The 11,392-nt window shown below is 49.0% G+C and overlaps 1 protein-coding gene across 1 annotated transcript in view; it reads left to right on the plus strand.

The window, feature by feature from the left end:
• Positions 1-11,105, plus strand: part of polr3h (polymerase (RNA) III (DNA directed) polypeptide H) — a gene marked incomplete at its 3' end in the record, with an annotated part of 29,525 nt that extends 18,420 nt beyond the window's left edge. The window contains exons 5-6 of the mRNA XM_078207929.1: positions 10,435-10,498; positions 10,883-11,105. Of these exons, the coding sequence (XP_078064055.1) occupies positions 10,435-10,498; positions 10,883-11,105 (287 nt within the window). The remainder of the gene's footprint in view (positions 1-10,434; positions 10,499-10,882) is intronic.
• Positions 11,106-11,392: the final 287 nt, after the last annotated feature.

The following is an 11,392-nucleotide window of genomic DNA, read 5'->3' on the forward strand; positions in this document are numbered from 1 at the left end:
GGCAGATGGACTTCAACCCGGATAAGTGTGTGGTGATCCATTTTGGCAGATCCAATGGGATGAAGCAGCAGTATAATATGAAGGGTACCATTCTTAGCAGTGTAGAGGATCAGAAGGACCTTGGGGTCCGGGTCCATAGGACTCTTAAATCGGCCTCGCAGGTGGAGGATGCGGTCAAGAAGGCGTACGGCGTACTGGCCTTCATTAATCGAGGGATTGAGTTTAGGAGTCGGGAGATAATGCTGCAGCTTTATAGGACCCTGGTTAGACCCCACTTGGAGTACTGCGCGCAGTTCTGGTCACCTCATTACAGGAAAGATGTTGAAGCCATTGAAAGGGTGCAGAGGAGATTTACAAGGATGTTGCCTGGATTGGGGGGCATGCCTTATGAGGATAGGTTGAGGGAGCTTGGTCTCTTCTCCCTGGAGAGACGAAGGATGAGAGGTGACCTGATAGAGGTTTACAAGATGTTGAGAGGTCTGGATAGGGTAGACGCTCAGAGGCTATTTCCAAGGGCTGAAATGGTTGCTACAAGAGGACACAGGTTTAAGGTGCTGGGGGGTAGGTACAGAGGAGATGTCAGGGGTAAGTTTTTCACTCAGAGGGTGGTGGGTGAGTGGAATCGGCTGGCGTCGGTGGTGGTGGAGGCAAACTCGTTGGGGTCTTTTAAGAGACTTCTGGATGAGTACATGGGATTTAATGGGATTGAGGGCTATAGATAGGCCTAGAGGTGGGGATGTGATCGGCGCAACTTGTGGGCCGAAGGGCCTGTTTGTGCTGTGGCTTTCTATGTTCTATGCTTTCTCCCCATAACCTTTGATCCTATTTGCCCCAAGTGCTATATCCAGCCGCCTCTTGAATGCTTTAAGTACTCCCATTCGTTATTGAATTTACTTCCGCCATCCTTTTCAGGCAGCGTGTTCCTAACTACTTGCTATGTATAGTTCATAACTACTTGCTATGTAAAAAACAATTCTCATTACCCCAAGGCCTTTTTATAGAATCACAGAATTGTTTAAGCAAAGCAGGAGGCCATTCAGCCCATCATGTTTACGCTGACTCTCCGAATGAGCAATACACCTCGTGCCATTCCTTTGCCTTCTCCCCGTAACCCAGCACATTCTTCCTGTTCAGATAATTAGCCAGTTCCTCTTGAATGTCTGGATTGAATCTGCCTCCACCACACTCTCACTCTCGGGCAGCGCATTCCAGATCTAGATGGGCGGCACGGTGCCGCAGTGGTTAGCACTGCTGCCTCTCAGCGCCGGAAGCCGGGTTCGATTCCAGCCTTGGGTCACTCTGTGTGGGGTCTGCACATTCTCCCCATGTTTGCGTGGGTTTCCTCCGCGTGCTCCAGTTTCCTCCCACAGTCCAAAGATTTGTGGGTTTGATTGGCCGTGCTAAATTGTCCCTTCGTGTTAGGCAGATTAACAGGGTGAATACGTGGGGTTACGGGGATAGGGTCTGGGTGGGATTGTTGTCACTGCAGGCTCGATGGGCCGAATGGCCTCCTTCTGTCCTGTAGGGATTCTATGATCTTAACCACTCGCTGTGTGAATAACTTTCTCATGTCTCCATTTCTTCTTTGTCGATTACCTTAAATCTGTGCTCTCTTCTCAATCCTTCCACCAATGGGAACAGTTTTTCCCTATCTCCTCTCTGCAGACACCACATGATTTTGAATACTCCTTGTTTCTATCTAAGGAAAACAATCTAAATCTCCAATCTATCTCCAAAACTGCAGTTCCTCCCCCCTGGAACCATTCTCGAGAACCTTTCCTGCTCTCTCTCCAATACCTTCACATCTTTCCTGAAGTTGGTGCTCAGAACTGGACACAATATTCCACTTGGGATGGAAACAGTGTTTTATACAATTTCGACATAGACCCTTGTTCTTGTACTCTATGTCCCTATTAATTATCTTAAATCTGTGTCCTCTGATTACTGACCTGCCTGTCAATGGAAACAGCTTCTCCTTATTAAAACCCCATATCGTTTTGAACAACTTCACTGAACCTCCTCTTAATCTTCTCTACGCGAAGAGAACAATCCCAGCTTCTGCCCAGGGAGGTGGTGGGAGCAGGTAAGATAGCGACACTTAAGGGGCATCTAGATGAATACATGGGTGGCACGGTAGCACAGTGGTTAGCACTGCTGCTTCACAGCTCCAGGGACCTGGGTTCGATTCCCGGCTTGGGTCAATGTCTGTGAGGAGTTTGCACATTCTCCTCTTATCTGCGTGGGTTTCCTCCGGGTGCTCTGGTTTCCTCCCACAGTCCAAAGATGTGCGGGTTAGGTTGATTGGCCGTGCTAAAATTGCCCCTTAGTGTCCTGAGATGCATAGGTTAAAGGGATTAGTGGGTAAATATATAGGGATATGGGGGTAGGGCCTGGGTGGGATTGTGGTCGCTGCAGACTCGATGGGCCAAATGGCCTCTTTCTGCACTGTAGGGTTTCTGTGATTTCTATGAATAGGATGGGAATGGGAGGATACGGTCTCCCTAAGTGCATGCGATTGGCGCAGGCTTGGAGGGCCGAAGGGCCTGTTCCTGTGCTGTACTGTTCTTTGTTCTGTTGTCACCTACATAACTGATTCCCTCGTCCTGATAAATCTCCCTTGTACCTTCCCCATTCTTTGTAAATCCTTTCTAAGCACTTTTGTTCACAGAATTCCCCATTGTACTTTGTTGGGGTTCTGGACCAGAACCTTGAGGTATGTTGTGAAGCCAGACTAGACCCCAACAATTTTCAATTTTGGCATAAATGTGAGGAATGGATACTTCTTTCCAGGAATGATTCCACTGACAAATTAAGGATCTTTTATAGTAAAACAAACTTTATTTAAGAACACGGTTTAAATATAACTCTAACAAATGAAGCAGCTTAACTTTTAACAGTTGAACAATTGTTAAAAAATGAAAGGCAACAACTTTCGTTTCTAATTTATCACTATTTCAGTTCCAAATAAGCAACATTCCTCTTGGACTCAAATGTCTCTTTAAATACGGTTAGCAAACCCAGGAATACTTGCTATAAATTGGGTTAACAACCTTAAAAACTTTCATGGAGGTTTTGATTTTCAGAGCAGTTTGCAGACATCTGCCTTTAAACAAACCCCAGCCAGAAATAGAAAGAAAAAGCTGTTTCTCTCTCTGCTACATACCTAGCTCCTTCCATTAATCACATTATCACATAACCCTACATACATAATCAAATACCCTAGTTTCCATTCCTTTAATCAAAAAAAAAATCACAGGGGACATTTTCTTTTGTAAACAAGTCTATTAGCTCTCTCCGAAATAAACACTATATGGCTAAAATGAGTAATTATATGCTTTCCCAGCATCTGAGCTGTATTCCCTCCAGACATACTGACTGCCTATTGAAAAGAACTACTTTAAACAGTCCCCATGGACATAAAATATATCAATAACACAGTAGTTTAGTTTATTTATTAGTGTCACAAGTAAGCTTACATTAACACTGCAATGAAGTTACTGTGAAAATTCCCTAGTTGCCACATTCCGGCGCCTGTTCGGGTACCCTGAGGGAGAATTTAGCATGACCAATGCACCTAACCAGCACGTCCTTTGGACTGTGGGAGGAAACCAGAGCACCCGGAGGAAACCCACGCAGACACGGGGAGAACGTGCAGACTCCGCACAGACAGTGACCCAAGTTGGGAATCGAGCCCGGATCCCTGGCACTGTGAGGCAGCAGTGCTAACCACTGTGCCACCCCATGGTATCATCACAATTTGAAGATGAGTTTGATTACCGTGCAGCTGCCGCTGGTGAATTAAAGAATGGGATTGATAGAGGAATTGACAGAGTAATATTTCAGAGAATGAAGTATAAAGGCACCAAACGGATGGCAGCCAAACCAAGAGGTTGCATCTATCGGGCTGGCTCTCTCGAGTAAAGAGGAGAATGAGGAGTGACTTTGTGGAAGCCTTTAAAACTTTGAAGACATTTGATAGGGTCGATGTAACAAAGACTTTTCAACCTGTGTCCAGCCCAAAGGTAAGGGCCAGAAGTGTAATGTGTTTTAGCTCACTCAGGGAGTGCGTGTTTCTGTGGCATCATGCACTTTCCCATGCGTGTTGTAATCTGGAGCTATGGACAATGATGGTCGAGGTTCCAACATTCTTTCCATCACACGCCTGACCAGGAATCTCTCCCATTCTCACCGCCTGACATTGGCATGTGTTTGGAAGGATTTTACAGGTCGATTCTCAACCTGTTTGGCCGCGTTATGAACTCACCTTCCTTGGACATCAAGTCCTGGGGTGGGACTCGAACCCGGAGCTTCTGTATCAGAGGCAGGGACATAACCCACTGCGACACAAGACCTCTCTACAAATGATGTCGTGACTCATAAATCTAAGAAAGAATGCAGGAGGAATTTCTTTACCCAGAATGTGGTTCGAATGTGGGATATTCTGACACATTGAGTAGTTGTGGTGAATAGTAATGGGACCAAAATGAAATATTGCAAATGCTGGAATAAAATCAGAGTGCTGGAAAAACTCGGTGGGTCTGGCAGCATCCGTGGAGCGAGAAACAGAGTTAACGTTTCAAGTCCAATGTGACTCTTTGGAATATCGAGGACACCCAGATCCCTCTGCACCTCAGAGCTAAGGCAGACACCACAGTCATGCCAATTCAAATGGCCACTTCGGGGGCACAGTGGTTAGCACTGTTGCCTCACAGCACCAGGGACCCGGATTCGATTCCCGGCTTGCGTCACTGTCTGTGTGGAGTCTGCACGTTCTCCCCATGTCTGCGTGGGTTTCCTCCGGGTGCTCCGGTTTCCTCCCACAGTCCATAGATGTGTAGGTTAGGCTAGGTTGACTGGCCATGCTAAATTGCCCCTTAGTGTCAGGGGGACTGGCTAGGGTAAATGCATGGGGCTGTGGGGATAGGGCCTGGGTGGGATTGTCGTCGGTGCAGACTCGATGGGCCGAAAGGCCTCCTTCTGCGCTGCAGGAATTCTATGATTCGGCAGAGGGCTATGAAGTGGAGCGTTTGTTTGCTGCTTGGTCAGGCAGTAGAGGGAAGGAGATATATTTTTAAAGCAGTGGGTAAGTGGCCCCTTAGTGTCAGGGGGGCTATCTAGAGTAAATGCATGGGGTTATGGGGATAAGGACTGGGTGGGATTGCGGTCGGTGCAGCCCCCGATGAGCCAAATGGCCTCCTTCTGCACTGTAGGGATTCTAAGACTCCATTGAGTTAGTGGATGAGATTAGCTGTTTGTTCTGCAGCCTGTGTGTCCTGAACAACTTGTCAATGTGCATGTCTGAGAGATAAGATTGTCCTTCAGAATTCAGCAGCATCGACTGTCTGAGCGTGTGAAATAATAATGTCCCTTTTTGCTGCTGATGACCTTGGCTAGGGGACAGCTGCTCACCGCACAGAGGCAGAGGCTTTTATTGTTGTTTATCGAGTGGGCGGTTGGATTGAAAGCGAGTGGGGCGGCGGGGAGAGGGGTCATTGAGGATCAGGGTCACCAATAAATGAGTTTGGATTTGTTCCGTTCACTCCGCCTCATGCTCAGGATTCCAGCATCCTGCACTGACTAAGGATTCTCACTTCGGGGAGTCACTGGGAACACCCCGGAAGTGGGAATGTGGGCCCTTCTGCATTTTCCGGCCCCTTCCCCGTCTTCCAGGCGGCACGGTAGCGCAGTGGTTAGCACTGCTGCTTCACAGCTCCAGGGTCCCGGGTTCGATTCCCGGCTCGGGTCACTGTCTGTGTGGAGTCTGCACGTTCTCCTCGTGTCTGCGTGGGTTTCCTCCGGGTGCTCCGGTTTCCTCCCACAGTCCAAAGATGTGCGGGTTAGGTTGATTGGCCAGGTTAAAAGTTGCCCCTTAGAATCCTAAAATGCGTAGGTTAGAGGGATTAGTGGGTAAATATGTGGGGGTAGGGCCTGGGTGGGATTGTGGTCGGTGCAGACTCGATGGGCCGAATGGCCTCCTTCTGCACTGGAGGGATTCTATGATTCCCTCCCTCCTGAAGGTTCTGAATCGCACTGCAATTCCCTTGGAGCACCGTTCACAGTTTAATTCACACAGTGAGCACAGTTCCAGCACTGGGCATAAAAGCAAGATGCAACAGATGCTGGAATCTGAAACAGAGACAGAAAATGCTGGAAAATCTCAGCAGGTCTGACAGCATCTGTGGAGAGAGAATAGAGCCAACGTTTTGAGTCAGGATGACCCTTCGTCAGAGCCCAGCAGTGGGGAGCTGGGCAGTGATCAGGAGCATTGTTACTCCCTCCCTCCCTCCATCCTGTGCTGTTGGGTTTAATGCACTGGTTCAGCACGCATTTGTGAGCTCTCTAACTGACGGGGCACAGACTGGGCTTGTACTTCCTCAAGTATCTAACATATGAGGCAGATCCCATTGAGGAGTTTAAGATGATAAAAGGATTTGTTGGGGTCAATAGAGAGAAAATATTTTGTTTGGTGGGGCTCGTCATGGAATAGAGTCATAGAATCCCTACAGTGCCGAAGGAGGCTATTGGGCCAATGAGTCTGCACTGACCACAATTTCACCCAGGCCCTATTCCTGTAACCCCACATATTTACCCTAGCTAGTCCCCCTGACCATAAGAGGCAATTTAGCACGGCCAATCAATCTAACCCGCACATCTGGAGTGTGGGAGGAAACTGGAGCACCCGGAGGAAACCCACGGGGAGAACTTGAAGACTCCACACAGACAGTGACCCAAGCCAGGAATCGAACCCAGGTCCCTGGGTGCTGTGAGGCAGCAGTGCTAACCACTGTGCCACCGTGTTGGCGGTTCTGGGACAAGGGGGCACAGCTTTAGAATTAGAGCCAGGCCCTTGATGTCGGGAAGCACCTCTTCACACGTTTTGAGACTGTAAAAGGCACCAGTGAAATGCAGATTCTAAATACAGTGCGGCCCCGTTATAACGGGATGGTTGGGGTCCATAAAATGTTATCGCGAAAAAAGCGGGGTCGTGCTAAATCGGGGTCGCGCTAAATTTGCCAATCATGAGCGGAAAAAAAGGGTCCAATGATTCATCACGTTATATCCGAATCCGTGCTAAATCGGGTCGCGTTAAATCGGGGTTCCACTGTATCTATTTCTATCTGACGCAGCGATGGTGCATGGAATTCTGGAACATTCTCTGTTGAGGCTGGGATCAGTTTCGGTTGAACAAGGGAATTGAGGTGTATGGATCCGTGGAGGTTCTTGGGTTATACAGATCAGCCAAGACCTCATTGTCCGGTGTATCTGCCTGGGTGGAGTGAATGGCCTCCTCCTGTTCCTACAGCTTGTTACGCCAAGGGCGTTGATGCTTTGGAGAGAGTGCACAGAAGGTTCACCAGGATGTTGTCTGGTCTGGAGGGTTTTGGATATGAGGAGAGGTTGAATAAACTCGGATTGTTTTCGCTGGAAAGACGGAGGCTGAGGGGAGACCTGATAGAGAACTACAAAATTATGAGAGGCACAGACAGGGTGGACAGTCAGAGACTTTTTCCCCAGGGTGGAAAGGTCAACTACAAGAGTAAGAAGTCTCACAACACCAGGTTAAAGTGCAACAGGTTTGACCAGGAATCTCTCCCACTCCAACCAGGTAAACCTGGTGTTGTGAGACTTCTTACTGTGCCCACCCCAGTCCAACGCCGGCATCTCCACATCGCAACCACAAGAGGGCACAGGTTCAAGGTGAGAAGGGGTAAGTTTAGGGGAAACGTGTGGGGTAGGTTTTTCATACACAGAGTGGTGAGTGCCTGGAACACACTGCCAGTGGAGGTGGTGGAAGCAGGCCCGCTAGCAACATTCAAGGTGCATCTTGATGGACATGTGAACAGGAGGCAAACAGTATCAGCACAGGCTTGGTGGACCGAAGAGCCTGTTTCTGTTTGCAGTGAGTAAATCTGTTAGTGCTGCATCTGCTCTTACTGTGCTGTGGGGACCCGTCCTCCTGGGGGAACCTGGCCCCAGACAATGTTGCTTCATTGGTTTAATTCGCTGGAATCCCACGCTCGACAACATTGAGTATTGTTTACATTGGGGAATGAAGCAAGTTCCTATCCCTGCTTCGCTAGTGAACATTTCTAGGTCAGATGCAGGAGATCCTGTGGCGCAGTGGGTTAGTGTCCCTGCCTCTGATCCAAAAGCTCCGGGTTCGAGTCCCAACCCAGGACTTGATGTCCAACGAAGGTGCGTTCATAACGCGGCCAAACAGGTTGAGAATCGGCCTGTAAAATCCTTCCAAACACTCACCAATGTCAGGCGGTGAGAGTGGGAAAGATTCCTGGTCAGACATGTGATGGGAAGAATGTTGGAGCCTCGACCATCACTGCCCATAGCTCCAGACTACAACACGCATGGAAAAGGGCAGCAACTCCCTGAGTGAACTGTAACAACCCATCACTGGGTTAGATGTAAATTGATGTTTAGAATTTGAATTTCAATTTATGACCTCAAAATGTCTCCACGCACCTTGGGTCCAATGAAGTACTTTATTGAAGTGTAGTCACTGTTGTAATGTGGCTGAAGAGGCAGCTAATGTATTCACAGTTTCTGATATCCTTCCTAAACCGTGGCTCCTGTCCTGAGTCAAGTCTGTCCAACCCACAAAGTTTCTGTTTGTTTCTAGACCTCGCTGCTTTACCCTGGTTTCCATGTTCGAATCTGGAGTTTTGGAAAGGGCTTCTTTTGGTTCATTGGATTAAATCCTAGCGTGAGAACCAGAACTGTTCATATTGACAACTTGAGAAAAGAGGAAATGGAGTAGAACCTGGGTTCAGTCTGGACAATGCTCCGTGGTACACATCAATGTGGCCCAAAGAGACAAAACTAACCAAGAACACCGACCGTGTTTCCCACACTTTGTTGAATGATGTGGTCAGCTTGTGAGTTATTGAGTAGAATCATTGAGTGCTTACAGTGCAGAAGGAGGCAATTCAGCCTAGATCATAGCTCTACCATTCAGTAAGATCACGGCTGATCTGACTGTGGCCTGAACTCCACTTTCCTGCCTGCCCCCCATAAGCCTCAACTCCCCGTCAATCAAAAACCTGTCTTAACCCAGCCTGGAATATATTCAATGTCCCAGCCTCCCTTGCTCTCTGCGGGAGAGAGTTCCAAAGATTAATGAAGAAGTTCCTCCTTATCTCCGTCATAAATGGGAGGTGCCTTATTTTGAAACTCTGTCCTCCTTGGTTCTACGTTCCTCCACAAGAGGAAACATCCTCTCAGCATCCGCCCTGACAATCCCCCCTCAGAATGTTATTTGTTTCAATAAGATCATCTCTCATTCTTCTAAACCCCAAACGGTATCGGCTCAACCTTTCCTCGTAAGGCAACCGCTTCATCCTAGGCAACAGCCAACTGAATCTTCGTAGAAATCATCGAATCCCTACAGTGCAGAAGGAGGCCATTCGGCCCATCGAGCACCGACAACAATCCCCCCCCCCCCCCCCCCCGGCCCTGTAACCCCACGTATTTACCCTGCTAATCCAGGCCCTACCCCTGTAACCCCACTGACACTAAGGGGTAATTTAGCATGATCAGTCCACCTAACCCGCACATTTGGGGCGGCACGGTGACACATTGGTTGGCGCAGCTGCCTCACAGCGCCAAGCACCTCTGTTCAATTCTAGTCTCGGGTGCCTGTCTGTCTGGAGTTTGCACATTCTCCCCATATCTGCGTGGGTTTCCTCCGGGTGCTCCAGTTTCCTCCCACAGTCCAAAGATGTGCGGATTAGATTGATTGGCCGTGCTAAATTGCCCCTTAGTGTCAGGGGGAGTAGCAGGGTAAATGCATGGGGTTACGGGGATAGGACCTGGGTGGGATTGTTGTCGGTGCAGACTCGATGGGCTGAATGGCCTCCTTCTGCACTGTAGGATTCTATGATTCTGTGATCTTTGGAGCGTGGGAGGAAATAAGGGAGGGATGATAGAGGGATATAAGTGGCTGGTCTAGATAGGACAACGTGATCGGCGCAGGCTTGGAGGGCCGAAGGGCCTGTTCCTGTTCCTGTACTGTTCTTTGTTGTTGAAACCGGAGCAGCTGGAGAATCCCATGCAGACAGTGACCCAAGGCCGGAATTTAACCCAGGTCCCTGGTGTGAGGCAGCAGTGCTTGCCACCGTGCCTTCTCTGAACCGCTTCCAATTCAATTCAAATATGTCCCTCTTCAAGTAAAGGAAGCCAAAACTGTCGCAGTTCTGCAGGCCTATTGTATCCATGCTGACTCTGTTGCTGTATTATGTCTGATTCGAGCTGTTGAAACCCACAGAGAATGCTTCAAGCTGCTCTCATCCTGATACTCACCAAGATTGTGGAGGGGAGGTTTTAGATTGGGGCACTGCGGACTGTTTGTGGATCTGGGTCAATGTCTGACCCATTAGAAACATCCTTAATTCACTGCTGATCCTACCCTTTTCCTCACAGTGACCCTGGGATATTTTGATGACATCCTCATTCCTCCGGAATCCTTGCAGCAGCCAGCCAAGTTGTATCCTTCACTGATTGGAGACCGGGACTGGGGTGGTGGGGGGATGAACCTTCCCTTTTGGGGGTGGGACGGGGGAGGGGTTGGCCCTCAAACACCTGTATAGACCCATTCAAGGGGACACTGGATAAACATAAGACCATAAGAAATAGGAGCAGGAATAGGCCATCTAGCCCTCGAGCCTGCGAACATGAGGGAATAAGGGGCAGAAGGATCTGTTGATATGGTCAGATGAAGATGTGCGGGACGAAACACTAGCATGGACCACTCGGGCCGAATGGCTTGTTATTAAACTGTAAAATTCAGGGCGAGTTGAGAAGGTGCCACATGCCCTTTAGAAACGCGAGCTGAAGGTGTTGGCCAGGCTTTCCTTGACTGGGCTGGCAGTGACGAGACGGAGCAGGTGTGGGTGTGGGAATACGAGACGGACGAGGGTACACACGACCTTTACATGGACGTTGGGGAGGAGGTCAGACTCCGAGTGGTGGACGAAACCTTTGTAGACACCTCCCCCACTGGGCCCAGCACGGCTGACAGCACGGCTGACAGCACGAGCACAACCCCCACTCCCGAGGAGAGCCAGAGGAAGGAATCTCCCTACACGCTGACGGTAAGACTGATGCACCTCTCCCCATTAATGCAGGGAGCAAGAACTGTCCCGGGGGAGAAACTAAAGACTTTGCGTTTAATTAGTGTCCGTCACAACTTCAGAATGGCCCAAAACACTTGCAGCCAATGCAGCCTTCAAACTGTGGCTGTGTCACGCTTTTCCAGAACACAGTTCCTGAATAATTTTTGTACTGACGTGCGCTCCTGGTGTTTATAATGGAGTCAGTCTCACACAGCACGGAACATTCTAGGCTGCTGTACGGCTGTGCAGCCCAGCAGGAGCGTTCG

Source organism: Mustelus asterias, unplaced genomic scaffold (assembly GCF_964213995.1).
Source record: "Mustelus asterias unplaced genomic scaffold, sMusAst1.hap1.1 HAP1_SCAFFOLD_2891, whole genome shotgun sequence".
Classification (NCBI taxonomy): domain Eukaryota; kingdom Metazoa; phylum Chordata; class Chondrichthyes; order Carcharhiniformes; family Triakidae; genus Mustelus; species Mustelus asterias.